The sequence below is a fragment of the Mixophyes fleayi genome, chromosome 1 (genome assembly GCF_038048845.1).
Source record: "Mixophyes fleayi isolate aMixFle1 chromosome 1, aMixFle1.hap1, whole genome shotgun sequence".
In the NCBI taxonomy this organism is placed as follows: Eukaryota; Metazoa; Chordata; class Amphibia; order Anura; family Limnodynastidae; genus Mixophyes; species Mixophyes fleayi.
This window is the reverse complement of record NC_134402.1, coordinates 34,344,908-34,366,888: the sequence shown is the minus strand read 5'-3', so window position 1 is coordinate 34,366,888 and position 21,981 is coordinate 34,344,908. Positions and strand designations below refer to the sequence as shown.

Below are 21,981 nucleotides of genomic sequence, written 5' to 3'. Positions count from 1 at the left end.
ATGACATCCAAGTCTCGCGTCGGATCTCGAGATGTCATAAATTCAGCGCTAGCGGCCGCCATCTTCATTCTGGCTGCAATCACTAGTGAGAGAGGTTGCAGTTAGGGAGCTCCTGTCCTTGTTTTAATATTAGTGGTACTTTTGTGCTTTGTCCAGTGCTCTGTCCTGCTGAGTCCAGTGGTGCTGCCTGTGTCCTGTGCTCTGTCCTGCTGAGTCCAGTGGTGCTACCTGTGTCGTGTGCTCTGTCCTGCTGAGTCCAGTGGTGCTACCTGTGTCCTGTGCTCTGTCCTGCTGAGTCCAGTGGTGCTGTGTCCTGTGCTCTGTCCTGCTGAGTCCAGTGGTGCTGCCTGTGTCCTGTGCTCTGTCCTGCTGAGTCCAGTGGTGCTGCCTGTGTCCTGTGCTCTGTCCTGCTGAGTCCAGTGGTGCTTTGTCCAGTGCTCTGTCCTGCTGAGTCCAGTGGTGCTTTGTCCAGTGCTCTGTCCTGCTCAGTCCAGTGGTGCTGTGTCCTGTGCTCTGTCCTGCTGAGTCCAGTGGTGCTGCCTGTGTCCTGTGCTCTGTTCTGCTAAAAAATAAATTAAAAATTATACAAAAATTATTAAAAAAAATTAAGAAAATAAATTAAAAAATTATAAAAAAGTTATCCAAAAATAATTGTAAAAAAAATATAAAAAAATTATTTTAAAAATACTAGGTACTGCTGTATAACTCCAGTCCAGTGGTACTCTCCTGTGCCGCAGATAATTTGTAAAGGCTTTGCCGAGTGTGTGTGGTTTAGGGGTACGCTCTCTTGTGCTGCATATAAGGCATTACAAAAATTTGGAGGATAAAGTAGGGAAAGATTAACACCCACTTCCTCCTCCTAATGCTGAAGCTGCTGCCACTAGTCATGACATAGTCGATGAAATGCCATCAACGTCGTCTGCCAAGGGCGATACCCAATCTCCTAGAGGGCATGTAAAATCCAAAAACCCAAAGTTCACTAAAATTAGCAAAAAAAGAAAATTTAAAACATCTGAGGAGAAACGTAAACTTGCCAATATGCCATTTACGACACGGAGTTGCAAGGAACGGCTTAGGCCCTGGCCCGTGTTCAGAACTAGTGGTTCAGCTTCACCCAAGGATCTAAGCCCTCCTCCTCCCCCCCCTCCAAAAAATTTAAAAGAGTTATGCTGTCAGCAACAACACAGCAAACAACTCTGCCTTCTAAACAGATGACATCACAAATCCCCAAGGCGAGTCCAAGGGTGTTGGTGGTTGCGAAGCCTGACCTTCCCATCACTGTACGGGAAGAGGTGATTCCATCCACCATTTGCAACACACCCTGTGCATATGCTGGAAGGATGACCCACAGTGTAGATCCAGATTTGGATAATCAAGGTGTCAAGGAGGCTATTGATGTAGCTGGCGTTGTGGAGGAACTTGATGAGGAGGATGCTGATGTGGTTATTTTAAATAAGGCACCAGGGGGGAAAAAAGTGGATGTCCATGGGACGAAAAAGCCCATCGTCATGCCTGGTCAGAAGACCAAGAAATGCACCTCTTCTGTCTGGAGTTATTTTTACCCCAATCCGGATAACAAATGTATGGCCATATGTAGCTTATGTAAAGCTCAAATAAGCAGGGGTAAGGATCTTGGCCACCTAGGGACATCCTCCCTTATACGTCACCTGAATAACCTTCATAGTTCAGTGATTAGTTCAGGAACTGGGGCTAGGACCGTCATCAGTCCAGGAACACCTAAATCCCTTGGTCCTGTTGGATACACACCACCAACACCCTCCTCATCAACTTCCTCTACCGTCTCCATCAGATTTAGTCCTGCAGGCCATGTCACCAGCCAGACTGAGTCCTCTTCAATACGGGATCCATCTGAGGAATCCTGCAGTGGTACGCCTACTACTGCTGCTGCTGCTGTTGCTGCTGGTATTCGGTCATCTTCCCAGAGGGGAAGTCGTAAGAACGCTACGTCTTTCACCAAACAGTTGACCGTCCAACAATCGTTTGCCATGAGCACCAAGTACGACACTAGTCATCCTATGGCAAAGCGGATAACTGCGTCAATAACAGCAATGTTGGTGTTAGACATGCGCTGCATACTCTGTCTGATTTAGCAGAAGCTTGGCATTGCCCTTGATAAGCAAATAGGCTTTCCGTGATATTACATTGTCAGGGATTAGGCTAAACAGAGTGTCATGGTATTTGAGATCCCTACCTTACCTACACACAGCGAATACAGCGCTGCTATTTGTTCTATCATATTAATGTTTAGATAGGGTCTCTCTATATTAACACACTCCGCTTGCTCACATCACCCAGTGAAGCAAGCGCTATATAAGTAGCAACTTTTATACACGTTAGGCAGCGTCTTTAACGAGAATACAGTATCTATATAATTGTGAGTGCTTTAACATCTTACATGACCTTTAATCAGGCCACTTTAATCGCTGCTCTATTACATATATCTGTACAGTGATCATCATGCATATTTTTGCAGAACCAATTTAAATATATAAACAGGGTCTCCTAGAATATGTACTATTTTATTTAAAGGAGTTTTAAGGGGCATTACACTCTAATAGAGAGACTCATCATTTCTGAATAAAAAAAAATGCTCTAATTCTTGTTAAGTTCCCAAAAAGAGAAACTGCCCTTTCTATTACTACTTTCTTTCTTTATGTAGTTCCCAAAAAGAGGAACTGCCATTTCTATTACTACTTTCTTTCTTTATGTAGTTCCCAAAAAGAGGAACTGACATTTCTATTAATACTTTCATTGTTTGTGTAGTTCAAAAAAAGAGGAACTGCCATTTATATTAATATTTTCATTGTTTATGTACTTCCCAAAAAGAGGAACTGCCAATTTCTATTACTACGTTCATTGTTTGTGTAGTTCAAAAAAAGAGGAACTGCCATTTCTATTAATATTTTCATTGTTTATGTAGTTCCCAAAAAGAGGAACTGCCAATTCTATTACTACGTTCATTGTTTGTGTAGTTCAAAAAATGAGGAACTGCCACTTCTATTACTATGTTCATTCTTTATGTAGTTCCCAAAAAGAGGAACTGCCATTTCTATTAATACTTTCATTCTTTATGTAGTTCCCAAAAAGAGGAACTGCCATTTCTATTACTATTTTCTTTCTTTCTTTATGTATTTCCAAAAAAGAGGAACTGCCATTTCTATTACTACTTTCTTTCTGTATTTCCAAAAAAGAGGAACTGCCATTTCTATTGCTACGTTTTTTTTTTTTGTAGTTCCAAAAAAAAATAACTGCGGCCTTAACTGCTATGTTGGTGTTAGATGTGCATCCGGTGTCTGCCATCTGTGCAGTGGTAGTCAGACCAGTTAAGGGTTTTATATTGTGGCCCCGGTACCAAATTGGGTACCGGGGCCACTCCACTACGCAGTCCAGATAGATGCGTATCAGATATTAAACTACATTCAATGTTGGGGCCAAATCCAAAATTAATTAAAATGACCTGTCATCGTCAAAAACAAGAGGTATTGACGCGTTAGAACTACACCCTGTATATGCTGCAGAGGATGTAGAAGCAGGCAGCTGTGCAGTGGAATTCAGACCAGTTGAGGGTGATATATTGTGGCCCCGGTACCAAATTGGGTACCGGGCCCACTCCACTACGCAGTCCAGAAAGCTACCTCGGTCCAACGTTTTGGACTAAAAACAATATTGTGAGGTGTGAGGTGTTCCAAATACACTGGAAATTAGTGGGAATGATTGTTATTGAATGTTATTGAGGTTAATAATAGCGTAGGAGTGAAAAACAAACAAAAAACTAGATTTTAGCACTTTTTATGCTTTTTTAAAAATAAATCAGAACCCAAAACCCTAAATCAGAACCAAAACCTTTCGTCAGGTGTTTTGGCAAAACAAATCAGAACCTCAAGCTAATCAGAACCCAAAACCCAAAACACAAAACACTAAAAGTGCCCGGAGCACATCCTTATTTCAAACGCATTTTCCCTGTGACTCACTGGTTGTTCTCAACAGATTTACAGTAGTCACATTTGCTTAGTTGTCGAACTTGTAAAATATTTTCCTGAGGCACTTTGCTGGTGAGCCGGTGCTTCTAATCACATGCTTACATAATGCCGTCTTGGTGAACCTAGGAGCACTGAAATCCTATCATGTCCTGTTTGCTGAATGTACTAATACTTATTTGCATTTAAAACACTCATTTTCAAACAAAGTCAACTTCTAGAGCCTATAGAATAGCAATATGCCATGCCACGTGAGAAAAGGTCACGCCATTTGTGTCATGGGAGGCGTCTTGAAGGGCATGTGGAAAGTGTCGGAAAATATTTAAAAATGTGTGACCACGCCACAACGACGGTTCTGTATTCCAGCTTCAGCTTCAACTTAGCGTTTCGATTTCAAGTTTTTATCTAAAATCTTTATGATTATTAACTGTTGTGTGAAACTGATTGTCATATAGGTCCAGGTTCAGTCTATTGTGGATGTGGAACGAGTAAGTGCTAGTGATACTCCGTGTGCTTGACTTCCAAAAAATTGTGTATGAACATTAACAGGTATCCTTAACACTAAGAGGTTATGTCAGTGGTTCCCAAACTGTGCGTCTAGGCTGCCGCAGCGATCTCACAGGGGTGCCTTCGCTAGGGCCCATGGTAAGCAAGGTGGGAGACTACTTGGTAATTATTTTGGCTTAGGGGTGCCTTGAAAAAATTATGAAGATCCTAAGGGGGCCTTGAACTGAGAAGGTTTGGGATCCACTGGGTTATGCTGCAAAATAATAAACTCCCGTTTAGATTTAAACACATGCGTTCACTGGCATATAGTCTGTTTCTGGGTATGCACAAATCAATTTTATTTACTTTTAATTTTAGCATTTATGTTCCTTAATGAATCAGGCCGCTTACGCATTAATAACTATCTTATTCTAGTCAAAAATGTATGCAATACATTAACCTGTTGTTATAGCTCATAAGAGACTTTAGCACATTAATGTTCATTAATGTCTTCGAAGTGCAGTTTTACATGAACCTATATATAGTTATTTGTTTATAGGGTCTCTTATTTCTATTTCTACTTCCATCACCCTTCTTTCAACACCTGTCCTTCGTCAGTCTTCCTTTGCCATCCATCCTTCGTCACCTGTCCTTTGTTACACTTCCTTTATCATCCTTCCTTCATTCCCTTTCATCATCATCCCTCAGCAACCTTCCTATATGATCCTTCCTTCGTCAACCTTCCTTTATCACCCTACCTTTATCAAGCTTCCTTCTATCATCTGCCTCCATCTCAATTCCTTCTTCACCCATCCTTCGTCACCTGTCCTTCACCACACTTCCTTCATCTTCCTTCATCACCCTACCTTCATCAACCTTCCTTCTATCATTGCCTTTCATCACCCTACCTTCATTAACATTTCTTCTATCATCTCCCTCCATCTCAAGTCCTTCTTCACCCATCCTTCGTCACCCATCCTTCACCACACTTCCTTCGTCATCCTTCCTTCATCACCCTACCTTCATCAACCTTCCTTCTATCATTGCCTTTCATCACCCTACCTTCATTAACATTCCTTCTATCATCTCCCTCTATCTCAAGTCCTTCTTCACCCGTCCTTCGTCACCCATCCTTCACCACACTTCCTTCGTCATCCTTCCTTCATTACCCTACCTTCATCAACCTTCCTTCTATCTTTGCCCTTCAACATCCTACCTTCGTCGACCCTCCTTCTATCATCTTCCTTCTTCACTCATGCTTCTTCAGCCGTCTTTCATCACCTGTCTTTCATCATCCTTCCTTCATTACCTTTTCTTTGTCACCCTTCCTTCCCCATCGGGGACAGATCAGTCCCTTCTGAACCTCTGACGAAGCAAGACTAGAAACATAGTGCTCAGAGAGGGAATTTGCATTTGGTGCTCCGGAATGCTGGCAGCAAGGCATTCTAGGACATCTAAGAAAACAAGCAATGTCTGCTTCATAGCAGTGAGCTAATAAGCTCATGCTGCACTGGAGAAATTACAGTCCTTTTCATTGAGCACGATAACATAGGGCTCAGAGAGAGGACATGTATTCAGGGTATGTGCAGGACTGATTTTCTCCTTAGGTAACACACTATGATTAGATGGACACATACATCAAAACCGATCATTTAAGTAATATCAGGGTGCTACATTAATATTCATTTCTGTGCATAGGTAAAGGCAGTATCTTACTTAAACAAATTAAGTAACATAGGAAAGCTCTTTAAGATTCGAGTGATGGACTTAAAAAAGCGTAAACAATTTGCATAAAGCATATCTATTTACCTATGTTTTTTTTAACCTCTCTTACTTACTAAAGTAAAGTGACCCCAAAAAGACCCTTATGTATCAAAGCTTAGACCATCAGGGTGATTGCCCCTTAGGGAGATAAACCAGTTTCTACTCAAAAGATTTCAGAGAAAGGGTGCGTTTCTAAAATCCATTACTTTGTTTATGATAAACAAACTGGTATTTGCCATGTTGCAATGAAAATTTGGGGACAATGGTAATAATTCAGATGTTAATTTGTAATGATAAGCCCTGTGTAACCTAGCGTAATTTGTTAAATCCAGTCGTCAAACTGGGGTGGAATATGGTGGTATACGGTGGTACCCCATACCGCTACTTCTCTTACTGCCTTCATTGCAAAACTATCAAATTCCATCCAGTTATCATGTCCCATACCACCACTTCTTGATTGCCACTTCCACCACTGTTTAAATCCATGACAAACAATTAGAACTTTGATATGTTTATATTGACATAAAAAGATGAGAAAACAGTACAGTTATCGTTTCTTATCATTCTTTTTGGGCATGGTTTTGCTGTTGATCCACTGCACATAGTTAGATACTTTTGTGTACACTCCGGGCTTGTTGAGTTTCCCGCATCCATCTCCCCAGCTGACAATTCCGTACAGGTAGGAAATCTTATCCTGCTCACAGGCCAACGGCCCTCCAGAGTCACCCTGAAATACACAAATATATGTTTTTATCCAATTATACATTTACTATTCGCATGATTCCTAGTTGTGGAAGTCTGGATTGAGCTCTGAAATAAAATTTGCAATCTTGCTGCTCCTTGATTGTCAGTATGTTCATCACAGGATATGGCATCTTAGATCAGAATATAATAATCACATGATATGGTGGAGAAGCAGTACTCATTCATTTTACTGCAAATGAGACATAGGGCTAGATTTACTAAGCTGTGGGTTTGAAAAAGTGGAGATGTTTCCTATAGCAACCAATCAGATTCTAGCTTTCATTTATTTAGTACCTTCTACAAAATGATAGCTAGAATCTGATAGGTTGCTATAGGCAACATCCCCACTTTTTCAAACACGCAGCTTAGTAAATCTAGCCCATAGTATGAACACTCTGCTGCAGACCTACCTGTACCTTCTCCATTCCGTGCAGCCACATCCCTGATTACTCCACCAAACTATTACATTCCAAGCAGAAAGCAACAAGAGAAAATCATCAGTGAAATAGAGCAATATAGAGGTCAATTGATCTGTGTTCTGTGCTTTGTATGCTGGTCATATGGACAGCTACTATATACAAGCACAGATGATACTGTCAGAAAAATTAGGTCTGATGCTTCTGGAACATAGATATCAATTTACCTCTATGGCAACCTAACGCTAATTTTATTGCTATATTTTTTTACACATGAGGATTAGATCTGCTACCCTTATTATTACAGCTTTCCAATCACTGACATAAGCTTTTAGAACAGGTGGTAGTGGAGCTACCTTTCCCTTAGAGTTTGATGCACTCGCAGGTACTCATATGTCCCCAGGACTTAACTGAAACATAGAGATGATCCAAGATCAGAGCCAAAGGTCAGGGGCAATCGGCAAACAAGCAGGGTCCAGGAAACAAGCCATGGGTCTCAACGGGTATCAATCTAGGCAGACAGAGTATCCACAGGAACAAAGAGCTGGTGAGCAAATGCAGGGACATAAACGCTATAACCGTCAGGGAGCTTAAGCCCTCACTGCCTTAATTACTGACAAGCACCAATCAGTAGGGCTGGACTGGGACTAAAAATCAGCCCTGGCATTCAAAGTACACAGGCCCACCTGAGGAAAGAAAGTATGTGCGGCGCTGAAAAGGGCGTGACTACATTGTGTTGTGGGTGTGGCCAACATGGGGCATTGATACATATATTATAATAAAACATTCCATGGAGAATCATACATGCAGACCTCTGAGTATATTGGGTTGCCAATTACTGCCATACAGCACCACCCCTGAAGCACCCAAAAAACACATCTTTACTCAGCTCAGACAGTCTTGGATACACTTCACTATACACTGTATATATGCAATGCTTGTTGATAGATAGAGTGTATTATTTGAATAAAAATCCCCTACATGTCTTTTACATTTAACAATGTCAAATAATGTCAGCAAAGATGGGTACATCCTTTACAAACATATTATGTACATGGGGATATGCATAGTAAAATACAAATACATATAATTAAATTAAAATTAAGCTGTGAACTTCTCTTGCAGCATGATTGATTACTGAGGCGGTCCATCAATCGATCACTCTGCAGGAGAGAGGCCAAATATGATTTAAACTGTCCCAATGTCTGTCTACGTGTTTTCCTGATAATCAGGAGCACAATGAAGAGATGAAACAGCTGTTAACAGCGATGGATCAGCAACAATATTTAACAATGAATTAAAGGAAATATAGGGATTTTTATTTTATTGTGCATCGCATTACATAGATTATACATTGCCAATAGGGTTGTTCACTTTTGGACTTCAATGCCTCTTTATGTACTAGCCCCTTTTATTTAGCAAATTAGATTCCACATGTTACTTACAGCCAGGATGAAGAATGCACTATATATTTCAAGAAGCCACTGCAGCTCATAGTGGCAGAACAAAGCATCACCTCTAATCAATAGAATGAAACAGAGCATGCATTTATACTGCTACATGGGGGATGGAGTAAGTACAAGAAGAGGGAGGTTTCCTAAAGTGGTCAAGATAGCATTTAAGAAATTTAAGCACACAGTTAAACTGACTTGATCATAGTAGTTGTAGTCCATTTTTAAAGATGGGCCGGTCCGCAGGTCCGCATGTCGGCCCGAGCAGCAGCACTTCCATGCACGCTGCTTGGCGGATGGAGAGTCAGTGACGTGCCGGATAGGCAAATAATCACATGGGACGGGACCACGTGACAGGTGCCGTCCCATGTGATTATTTGCCTAGACGGCACGTCACTGACTCTCCATCTGCCGAGCAGCGCGCATGGAAGTGCTGCTGCTCGGGCGGACATGCGGACCTGCGGACCGGCCCATCTGCCCATCGGCCCTTCTGGCATCTGCCAGAAGTGCCAGATGGCCAGTCCGGCCCTGCCCATCAGGCACACAGGAGGCACATAATTAATCATGGCCACACACTCCGGCTGTCAGATAACTGCCGGGGACGCAGCTGAGGTCTAAGTATACCTGAGCCTTCGTGGCTAGCGCGACGGTACATGACACTTTTATTTGGAATTACTTACTGTATTTGTTTATTGATTCTAGGAAGTGTAGTTTAGATATTTACCACTCAAGTGGCTTTTCGACATTTAGGGCCTGATTCATCTTCTGAAATAAGTCCATTGGCGTGGCGTATCTTGCTCTGCACATGCGCCAAAACGGGACTACGCCATTCAACACAACTGTATGCAATCCATGTTCCGAACACAAATGACACTGACGACTGCCTACTACTTGAAGGCAGATGTAAGTGCTGACTGATAGTGATGACTGCCACGTATACGTGCCACTAAATAGTACAGAACATGCGTTTGCAAGTAAGAGAAACTATAATTGCTTTTTATGTACAGAACATAAAAAAAACACATTAAGAACATCCTAATTTATGTATTTCATGTAAAAAAACAAAGACATTTTTATTAACGATTATAATATTAAGAGTTGTTAATTTATTTTATCATTTTTTTTATTTTAATGCTTACTGACGGGACTTGATATTGCACATACACATATACATATCCTGCACTCTGTTCTATCTGTTTGCATATGACAAATAATGTATGGCCAAAGAGTGTTTATACACAGATTCAAATGGAACAGTATCTTCAGATCCGCTTGTCCTTCCATATGGATGTATCTGCTTAAAAGTTCTGTGCTTTGTTTTTTTAGTGAACGTTGCGTTCAAACATGAGTCAGGTCCTTAAGGGCTGGACGACACAGGTGGTTTTGTTGTATTTTAGTAGTAAAAAGTGCAGGATTTTCAAGGGAGATTCCACATATGCTGAACTATGTATGTATTAACCCTACATACAGTATATATAGCAAACATGCTGTATACAGAGCATGTTTCTTTAAGATCAATGGTGGAATTCGGCGCCACCTGAAAATGAAGTGGGTTTGCCACGTCACGCTGCAATAACCCTGCTCCCTCCAATCTATTTTGATGGTAGCGGTGTGGGGTAACACACAAAGGACCCGATTCATTAACAAAATGCAAAACAAGCATAATGTGCATTATTTTAAAAAGAACATAAATCTGGCTTATTCACGTCCATATTCAACAAAGAGCGGATCTGAAGAAGCGTCTGTAGTTTTATACGGTTCTAAGTACGCGCTGCAGGATACATCCAATATATGTGTGGAGTATAAAGTCCCAAAAGAATGCACAGAAAAAAACAACAACTATTCAATCAATGTCACCTGTCCACAGCTCTGTCCGCCAGAATCTCTGATGGTAGGTGAAATATGCACCCTAGCTATTTTCCCTCCCAGTCACTTTAAAATGACTGTGGGCAGAGAGAGATCTTTTATAGTAAACCAGTACACCTGTTTTACTGTGGTGGTTCTCTAGCGAGTGGGTGGTAAGCTTTGTACTGAGTATTCCCAGTTACTGCATGTCAGAAGATCAGCTGTAGACTGTACATGGTACTTTTACTGTACTGTGAAAACCGATCTTATAGAAAGTGCAGTGTGATTGAATGCAGGTAGTGTGTTGGAATTCCCAAAAGTCCCAAAATATTACAGTTAAAATAATAGACACAGGGCACTGTTATGGGCCCCCTGACTTGTGTCCCCCCTTACCCTCACTATGGGGGGCCCTGGTTAGATCCCCTAGGTTGTACATGCAGCATCGTCTTTTACCAATTCTACACCAGAGACTATGGGCTAGGTGCTTGCACATTAACGGGGGCAAAGAACCCATCGCTGTCCCACAGGGCCCAGCGTTTCCTCTTGGCAGCCCTGTGTATAGTTAATGTATTATAGAATAATAACTAGTTGTCCCTGATTTTGACGTATGAGCTATCTTATTTTAATAGTTTATTTTAGTGCTATCGATTTCCTACAAATATAAGAAGAGGATACGTTTATCAGGAGAACAATGGAAAAAGGTTGTAGTTATCATGTATGAAACACATATGTCCCCAGGCAGAATCCTAGACATGGGAAATAAACCTCTTGTACATGTTCTCTCCTCACCTGACAAGCATCTGTGCTGCCATCAAAATAGCCGGCACAAAACATATTGTCACTGAGTTCATATCCATAGACTTCAGGGCTGCTGCATTTACTGTCGGGGACTATCGGAACCATAGTCTCTTGCAGGACATGTGAATATTCAGTAGCATCTAGAGATATGGATGTAGAACAAGAAACATTCAACGTTCTATTCATTTTCACTTGCAGATGCTTATAAATTATAGAAAATGCGTGTTCCTGCCATTCTCAGCTAATCTCACCTTAAAAAGCAGTTGCAACAAAACGTCTACGCTCTCTCACTTACCATTTTCCAGAAATGATTAAAGCTGCCTTACTACCTACAGAAAAGATTTTAGTATCGAGTTCTTCCCCTTAGCCGGAACAACGTGCAGGCATTTTTCCTGTGGCTCCTCCATCGCTCCTACAGCCCTGGGCTAAATCTGCAGGGGTGGGGCAGGTTGAGGACCAATCACAAGCCACTTACAATCCTCATCCGCCGACATTCTAAGTTGTTGAACTAAACTGATTTACCAGTTCTGTATTACAGGACCTACAGAGTCCCAGGAAAAACGGTTGCATGTTGCAACACCTTTGGCTCCGGCAATGGAGGGCACATAAATACAATCTTTTACAGAGGGGGGTAGTGTAGCTGTAAATTGGTTGAAATTAAATTTTTACAGAACTATAAAGGATATAAATGTACAACTATACAACACTGCAAACCAGTTCTGTTTTCTTTCATAGTAGAACCATAACAAGAATTACAAGAAAGATGAGAAGTAATTCCTGTCTCTACGCAATCTGTCTAAAGTTAGAATAATATTCTATGGTCACTTGTCCATAGAGGCCATCCTGCCACACATAAAGGTGGCCATATCTGACATCCAGCTATAAGCCCCCTTGGTTAGATTACTTTCAGCATCATTGTACGGGTCAGTAAGGGTAATGTTTTGACTGCACTTATAAATACGCCCAATAATGTTCCTATCAACTTTGAGGACCATTATCGGACATCACAGTCATTTAGGGTCAATACATATCTATGGCCTGCATTACTTTTTCATTATTCCCCTTTTATCCACCTCCCAAATTCTTATATCCTTATGTGCCAGTTTAACTAGAAGCCAACAATTAACCAACCAGCAACAGCATCCATTATGCAACCGACCCAGTATGCATAAGACTCCGGCCCAGTGCCCAACGGGCACTGAGGGTCAAGATTCCACAGATCCCAAGTGTTGCAAGGCAGCAGTGCTGACCACTGTGTCACCATGGCACCCATGCTATTATGCTGCTCTTTGGCATTTCCCCCCAGAGTTTTTCCCAGACTTCATTCAAAAACAGCAAACTGGGTAAGAATGTTCTATTTCCTGAAATCCCCTGCGAGACGAACATCTACCGATTCCCTTGCAGAGCTATAAGTATGTACTTTCTTGCATGACTGTCTCTCAATCTTTAAAACTAGATTCAGTCACAAGCATTACTACATCTTGTATTTTGTCTGTGTGCAGATTCAGACTGGCCATTAAAGCCAGTAAGAAAGTGTAAATTGGCCCTCTGTCATTAATTCTACAAGAAAAGCATGCCGAAAGATGTAATTCTACCTTATGTTACCAATACTTCCTGCATTGTCTCTTAATCAGATATATATCTCACACCTGGAAAATTCAAAGACTTATATGGCACGGGAAAGCAGAACTACATCTTCACAGGTCGATGCCCGCACAAAGAGGGTTGATATACTATGATACCCTATAACAGTCTATATATACAAGCACTGGTGTAAGTAAAACCACCAACAACTTTTGCTTAAAATCCTTATACACAAATGTGAGGTGTATATGAACAGCTACTGTACAATGTATTAACCAGGGCCGGTGCTAGGGTCCGTGGCACCCTAGGCACATTTACAAAATCGGCGCCCCCCGCCCGGCACATTTTCAAAATCGGCGCCCCCACCCTGCACACTTACAAAATAGTGTGTAAGTGTGCAGGGTGGGGGCGCCGATTTTGAAAATGTGCGTCTTTTCTTACCTGCTTCTAACTTGCCTCCGCTCTGCTCCTGCCTGCTCCCCTCCACTCACTGACACTGTCAGGCCGTGATGATGATGTCACACCCGACAGTCAGTAAGTGAGTGGAGGGGAGGAGACGGAGCAGAGAGGCGGCGATGGTGAGCAATAGTCCCTCCCCCCCCTCCCTGTGGATGTATGTGAAGCTGTGCGGCGGCCGTGAAAGGTATGATCAGCGGTCGCCGCACAGTTTTAAAGAAATTTTTAATCTGTGGCGCCCTCCAGAGCCCGGCGCCCTAGGCAAGTGCCTAACCTTGCCTAATGGGAGCGCCGGGCCTGGTATTAACTAATGGTGTTTGAGGTCTGTGTGATGTGTTGAGAGTGTAGGAGCATAAACCAAGGAAGGACTGATTATAGTTGGTAATAATCAGCGTTACTTACCTTCATTCATACGGCCCCATCCAGATACCTGACACATGTAACCGTCCTTAAAACTGATACCATCCTCCGGCAGACAGATTGTCTGGACAAACTGCGTCTTCTTTGCACACAGGTTATTTTTTCTTTTCAGCTTTATTAACACTGTAACAAAATGAAAGAATTAGGTGGATAGTGTATTTATTCTTTTTTAAACAATAATTAAATATGTGTTTAATAACAACATTTGTCATTCCGATTAGTACAACTCTGTATGTTCTCGCAAGCATATAAAATAAAAAAGCAAAGAAGTAACTCAGTGGATTTGGGCATTGACCGAATCACAATGACACTGGGAAGCTTATGGGAGACCCCAGTTAATACCTCAGGTCCTTATATCCTTGCACACATGTTGCCTCCCAGAACACAGACAATTTATTTTTATTACTGTTATTTTCTTTTCCTGAACTGGAACATGACAGTGGGCCCCAATGTGATTATCCCTCACTCACCATGGGAAGATAGGACAGGGTGCAATAAATTAACTCATTAATTAGCCCTCTGTAAACCCACTACAGAGAGTGTGATACATATGTTCAACAGTGACATGATCGACATTTATATGGTCGACAGATAATATAGACAGGGTTGGAAAGTCAACAATTAACAGACATTAGAAGTATTATTAGGTTGACAATTGAAATGGAAACAGTATAATTAGGTCGACAATTTTAATGTGGACCGTATTATAAGGTCAACAATAATATCCCTAACCCTAACAATCCTAACCCTAACCCTATCCCTAGCCTAAACCATATAATACGGTCTACATTTCAATTGTCGACCTAGTTGTCATGACTATGCGTTGCGTACCTGCTATCGTTGAGAAAATGTGTAAAGTCTAAGGGTACATGGTCTGTCATAAGTGAGGAGACCAGATCCATATTATTAGCCTTGTCTTCCCTGATCATTCTGCGTACTCTGGGAAATAGGTCCATCTTGCCCTCTCTGGTTTGGGAATAGTTACACTAGATTGAATCTCTATGGAATAAAAAATTTGGTCATGTGCCGCACTTACCTTGGTCTGGCGTGCTGCTCATTTTCTTCTTCGCGGCACTGCTGGGTCCTCTTCTTCCTGGTGGCATCTGCTCCTGACCGATCGTGCCCTTAACACGCCCCTTATTATTCGCTTCTCAATTTAAATCTGCTCTGTGTACCATTAGGATGCCAGAGCATTTATCTTATACCCTGACTAGAGTTGTTCCTGGCTCCCTATTTGCTATCCCCAGCAGTACCCTCGTTTAAGTGAAGCCATAAGCTGAAGGCAATTAAAATATTGTGTTTATGCTATTGTCAGTACTTACCATTAGGGGTTACGTTTTAATTTCTCAGCTAGCCAATCATAGTTAATGGAAGGGGTGTTATTGTTTCTAGAAATTATATTGACATGGTGGGCTGGTCCTCTTGGCTCCTGAATCTTCGGATAACACCCTCCCACCCGTTGTAGATTTAGTTGTTTTACTGTTTAATAAATTCCTTGTTACAGGTGAGGCGCATTAGGTGGCGGAGCAGTGCAGTCAATGACTAATCTAAGGTGCTACCGTTGATTGGCCGCACGTCACTGCCCTTTTCACAGTAACATTACTCTTGATCCTCTCTGGTGGAGGGTCCCTTGGCATCCCTTTGTGCCGGCATGTCAATGTCAAGTCCAGAGGGGGGCAGTAGTGGTAACGCCAGTTTTAGCTCCGGCCAATGGTAAAGACTTGAATCTTGTGACAGTGATAAGTGCGGTTTACCTTACGCTTTATTGGTTTAAAGTTCGGTTGTTAGCCGACTGCTTTGCTCTCGCCGCCACCTCATCTCCACCTACATCTATGCTGCCAGTGCCATGTATTCTCCTTTCTACCTATATTTATGCTGCCAGTGCCATGTGTCCTCCTCTCCTCCTACATATATGCTGCCAGTGCCATGTGCCCTCCATTCCCCCGATATGTATGCTGCCGGTGCCATGTGTCCTCTCCTCCCACTATAGGTAAGCTGCCAGTGCCATGTGTCCTTCTATATGTATGTTGCACTAGCAAAACTAGGGGAATTGAAACTGAGCCCGTAATGGAAATAGCCTCAAAGGTGGAGCAATACAACCATCCTACAGGTGGCGGGGGATGGGGCAGTTAACCGAAAATAGGGAACAAGAAAAATAGATTTAATCAGGGTTTAATTATTAAATTAATTGCATCCAGTCCTCTGATTGTGAGTGAGGCAGTAACCTTTTATTCACACTGCCATGGCAATAAGATTAAATCCGAGTACAATTTAGGCCCAGGAGAACACACATCTCACTACAGGTCCAGCACATGTGTTCCATTTACACCATGTGATTTAATATTACTAAATTCATATGATATTACCTGGACACCATGAGCAGAGGGTGGGTTATATTGTTGTTTCATCATCTACCTTTACTCACCAATATCATGTTCATTGCGCTTAAATACCGAATATTGGTCATGAAAAATATATCTGTCTATTTCAAATGTCTGAGTGACATCTGTGGATTCATTGAAATATTGCTGTCCCAGCACCACTCTCACAGAGGATTTCTTGGGGCTGTTGGATGACAAAGACATTTGTATTGTCAGGAAAAAAGAAAACATAATGTATCAAAATTACTGCTATTAATCGTCAGCCCAAAAATTAAAATACACTTTGCTAATAATCCCGACCTACTGGAGTCACTCTGCGACGTACAATTGAAATGCTGGCGTTGGCTGATATTGGCACGATGGCACGGATGTGTGGCCGGGCACCGTATGTTTCCTCCTGCCCTCACTTCAGAGCATCCGTGTTTTTGCACTGCCTGGGGAATCTTTGTTACAGAGACTCTGCTCCAGTTTGGAAGTACGGCTAAGTAACCACGGGCATTAGGATTATGTATTCTCATGTATTTTTATAGCAGCTTAAATGCATGTAAACAGAAGTTGAACTAAAAATCATTATACCATTGAGACCATAGATATTTGCATTTTTCCATACGGTTAATTTGCCTCATGGTGCGCTATCTTGAACGTTACCTGTTCCATTTTAATACATTTGATGCGTCTCTATGCAGTTGATAACTATACATTCATCTCTAAAATACATGTTAAAACACAAGCAAGGGCGCATATCAAACACATTTAATATGCATTAAAAGCATCTGAAACACCATTGGGTAGGTAAAGAACACTTGAAGATAGGTAGGTGGTGTCCTTTTGAAAAAAAGTCTAGTACCCAAAATTCCATTTTGGAAAGGCTCACATTTTAAAAATGAATTGACAAGATCTCCCCACCCCACCCCGACTGCAAGATTCACAAGAACAATGAGTTATTTAGAGGGATGAAACAAAAAAAGCACAGCTCCATTGAACCCAACCGTCTATAAATTCTAATGGTTTTGAGGAAGGCAAAACAAAACCACCTGTATAAGGTAACAATTTAGTCTTACAAGGGGGGCAAAAATTCTCGGTGTCATTTTGGCCTTGACCCCGATGACGTGATAGCGTGTCACACATCCCCCCCCATTACTTAACACTTGACCTTCCCTCCAGAGTCCAGAGGGAGAGTCATAAAGTCGTATAATATGTACGATCTGGATATATTCGCTCTAATAAGTACAACTTTAAATTTGTCTCTCAAGTTAACATTTTATGTCATCACACAGATGATTTTTTTTTCTCAATGGAAAGTCCATCATGTATAGACAGATTAAAAGTGAAACATACTGTTTAATAAAACAATCCAATCTGGTAAATAGCTTTTCCATCATTTTACACTTTCCTGGATTTCACTGCAATTTTTCCCAGTCCCTTGAAAATGTGAAGTGGGGGTTTTACTGTATATCACTCCCATTATAAGGTGCCCAACAACACCTCTCCCCACGTAGTTTGTGGAGAACTATACAATTAACATACTACTGTAGCTGGCTTCCAGGCTAATATATACAACCGTACAGATAAATAAGAAGGATTCTAAATGTAAAAGTTGTTTTCTAACTTTTTTTTTTATTATTTAGTGTCAAAGTTTCATTAACATTTGCTGATAATGTGAAAAAGAAGATTCACCAATGGAAATTACAGGGACAAAAATGCTTACACGCAAATAAAGCTAATTATCTGACAGATATTATGAGAAAAATGTTGTTTCTTAGGTCTGAATCACTGCAGATAAGAAATACCTCACTGGTTCCTGCTGTATGCATTTGCTGTGTTGGTTAATTTGGTCCCATGCCGGCACTCTCAATTGTCTTAAAGCTATAAAGAGCCGCGTAACAGTTAGTAATATAGAAGAAAAAAGGAACTTGGGTTATGCTGCTGGTAAATGTTACAGCAACTCTACAAAATAGAATGGTGAGTGTGATAATCAGAGTTGAGGATATGTATAACAATATACCTCATTTAGAGTCAGAAGGAAAGCATAAAAAAGGAACTAATTAGCACCTTGGCAAAACCATGTTGCCCTATAGGGGGGTCAATTGTAAATGTGCAGATAGATTTAGAGTTGAGCGGGGGCATGGCCTAGCGGAATGTTCACTAAAACATACTAGGGTGGCGGTTCCCAAAGTGTACGCTGCGGCACCCCTGCTCCCAGAGGTGCCACGGGCCAGGCATAGAAAAAACAAAACAACACAAAAACTTACCAATCCGCGCGGCGCCGGGACCCAGCATCCTCCTCTCACACGCAGCTTGTCACTGAATATTGACACGCTGCGTGAGAAAGGTGGATGCTGGGTCCCGGCGCCACGCGGATTGGTAAGTTTTTTGTTTTGTTTTTTTCTATGGCTGGCGGGCGGCGGAGGGGACAGAGGAGGGGGGACCAGCATGACAGAGGAGGGGGGACCAGCATGGCAGAGGGCAGAGGAGGGGGGACCAGCATGGCAGAGGTCAGAGGAGGGGGGACCAGCGTGGCAGAGGGCAGAGGAGGGTGGACCAGCGTTAAAGAGTAGGGGAGACCAGCATGGCAGAGGAGGGGGGGCCAGCGTGACAGAGGAGCGGGGACCAGCGTAACAGAGGAGGGGGGACCAGCATGGCAGAGGAGGGGGGACCAGCGTGGCAGAGGGCAGAGGAGGGGGGACCAGCATGACAGAGGAGGGGGAACAGTGTGACAGAGGAGGGGAGACCAGTGTGTCAGAGGGCAGAGGAGGGGGGACCAGCGTGACAGAGGGCAGAGGAGGGGGGACCAGAGTGACAGAGGAGGGGGGACTAGCGTGGCAGAGGAGGGGGAACCAGCGTGACGGAGGGACCAGTGTGGCAGAGGGAGGAGGAGGGGGGACCAGCGTGACAGTGGAGGGGTGACCAGCGTGGCAGAGGGCAGATGAGGGTGGACCAACGTGGCAGAGGGCAGAGGAGGGGGACAGCTGAGAGAGGGCAGAGATGGGGGGACCAGCGTGGCAGAGGAGGGGGGACCAGCGTGAGAGAGGGCAGAGGAGGGGGGACCAGCGTGGCAGAGGGCAGAGGAGGGGGGACCAGCGTGGCAGAGGGCAGAGGAGGGGGGACCAGCGTGACAGAGGAGGGGGACCAGTGTGACAGAGGAGGGGAGATAAGCGTGTCAGAGGGCAGAGGAGGGGGGACCAGCGTGACAGAGGGCAGAGGAGGGGGGACCAGAGTGACAGAGGAGGGGGGACCAGCGTGGCAGAGGAGGGGGGACCAGCGTGGCAGAGGGCAGATGAGGGTGGACCAACGTGGCAGAGGGCAGAGGAGGGGGACAGCTGAGAGAGGGCAGAGATGGGGGGACCAGCGTGGCAGAGGAGGGGGGACCAGCGTGAGAGAGGGCAGAGGAGGGGGGACCAGCGTGGCAGAGGGCAGAGGAGGGGGGACCAGCGTGGCAGAGGGCAGAGGAGGGGGGACCAGCGTGACAGAGGAGGGGGACCAGTGTGACAGAGGAGGGGAGATAAGCGTGTCAGAGGGCAGAGGAGGGGGGACCAGCGTGACAGAGGGCAGAGGAGGGGGGACCAGAGTGACAGAGGAGGGGGGACCAGCGTGGCAGAGGAGGGGGGACCAGCGTGGCAGAGGGCAGAGGAGGGGAGACCAGTGTGGCAGAGGGCAGAGGAGGGGGGACCAGCATGACAGTGGAGGGGGGACCAGCGTGGCAGAGGGCAGATGAGGGTGGACCAATGTGGCAGAGGAGGGGGACAGCTGGGAGAGGGCAGAGGAGGGGGGATCAGTGTGGCAGAGGAGGGGGGACCAGCGTGAGAGAGGGCAGAGGAGGGGGGACCAGCGGGACAGAGGGCAGAGGAGGGGGGACCAGCATGAGAGAGGGCAAAGGAGGGGGGACCAGCGTGACAGAGGGCAGAGGAGGAGGGACCAGCCTGACAGAGGGCAGAGGAGGGGGACAGCGTGAGAGAGGGCAGCGTGAGAGAGGGCAGAGGGACTGGATGCAGAGGGGGCAGAGTGTCTGGATGCAAAGGGGGCAGAGTGTGAGGGGGCAGAGTGTCTGAATGCAGAGGGGGCAGAGTGTCTGAATGCAGAGGCGGCATTTTTGCATACAACTAAATAAGTATTTCTGTCCTGACCTAAATACTTATTACAATTTTTTGACCCAACTACTTCTAAAACAGGACTGCTCAGTAATTATTTTGGAGGGGTGCCTTGAAAAAATTATGGAGACTCTAAGGGTGCCGTGAACTGCAAAAGTTTGGGAACCACTGTACTAGGGCATAGATGTATCAAGTTGCGATTTTTGCAGCGTTTTGAACCGCTAGAGATCACCGGCGATTTGAGCCATCAAGTCGCCATATGTATTCACTAGCGATTTTTAGTCTCAAATCAGAAATCGCTGTCAATCTTGAGTGAGATGAAGCAGTTTTAGAAACTCTCAGATCGCCTGTGTTTAGATTTAAAATCACGATTTTCAAACCAATGCTCATTTCTGATTGGTTGGAAGTTTTACATGCAAAATATGCATACAATGCTCAAGAATAATATATCTAAATAAATAAATAATTAAATTTAAGAAAACATTTTTGTCTTCCCCCAGTCATATTAACCCTTGTTCACAATTTTTAGGCAGACCCCACCCCCTAGGGAATTCAGCCCAGTGCTGAACAGCGTGGAGTTGGTTTCTCATTATGGCAGGGGGACCCCTGCCGCATGCCCCCTTGCTATAGTGCCACCAACCCCGACTGGTTTGCCTAGTGCTACTTTTCGTGAAATCGAGGGGACCCCAGGCTTTTTTCCCCCCGATTTCATGGCAACCAGCACTAGGATGGCAGCACAAGGGTTAATGTGAATGGGGAGGGCGAGAGACACGTTTTTTCCTAAATGTAATTATTTATTTATTTACATATATAATTCCATTGCACGTAGAGACACTGGACCCACAGGCTAATCACGACTATACTGACAATTTTGGAAATCGCAGCTTCATACATATGACGACTTGCGTTGTCAGAATGGCAAAACCTCGGGACGGCGATTCGTAGCGAATTCAATCACGGTGATTTTTGGAAAAACACTTTATTGACGATTTACTAGCAAATGCCAAATAGCACCTTGACTCGGCACTGAACCACAGCAACCAATCAGAAATTAACATTTATCTGTCTGAAGCATGTTAGAAAATGAGTGTTTGATTGGTTGCTATGGTATAGTGCAAATCCTGGTCCTTAATGCAATCTCAGTAAAGGAGATTGACAGTCTTAAGGCATTATGTACAGAGAATATCATTTATTTGCACTTCATAATATTAGTTAGAGCTTTAATTCTGCTAGTTTGGCCAATGCAATATGAAACATTGCATTAATCATAGACTATAAGCTTAGCATTACTAAAGCTTCAGCTTATGAACAGTGCACAATACCGTGCTCCAATTTGAAATTTGCTGTTCTCATGGAAAAGAGAATACTATACAATGTAACCATTGAGATCCAATACTCAGTCTAGTAGGTTGTGTCTAGCCCTCAAGCTGCAATACACAAGCCTTGCCCTTGCAATTTTAACCTTTATTGGAAAAAAAATAATACAATTGTTTCCAATAATATCCATTAGTAACAAATGATTCTGTGTTAATTCTGTTACTAGTAGAAGT

The 21,981-nt window shown here is 43.4% G+C and overlaps 1 protein-coding gene across 2 annotated transcripts in view; it reads right to left on the bottom strand.

Annotated features, from left to right (window-relative positions):
• Window positions 1-6,743: 6,743 nt before the first annotated feature.
• The window catches only part of HGFAC (HGF activator), a 96,167-nt gene continuing 80,929 nt past the window's right edge, over window positions 6,744-21,981 (bottom strand). For both annotated transcript variants that reach the window (XM_075194355.1, XM_075194356.1), the window contains 4 exons: window positions 16,388-16,527; window positions 13,945-14,085; window positions 11,494-11,642; window positions 6,744-6,975 (listed from right to left, as the gene is read on the bottom strand). In XM_075194355.1, the coding sequence (XP_075050456.1) occupies window positions 6,796-6,975; window positions 11,494-11,642; window positions 13,945-14,085; window positions 16,388-16,527 (610 nt within the window). In that variant the 3' untranslated portion in view covers window positions 6,744-6,795. The remainder of the gene's footprint in view (window positions 6,976-11,493; window positions 11,643-13,944; window positions 14,086-16,387; window positions 16,528-21,981) is intronic.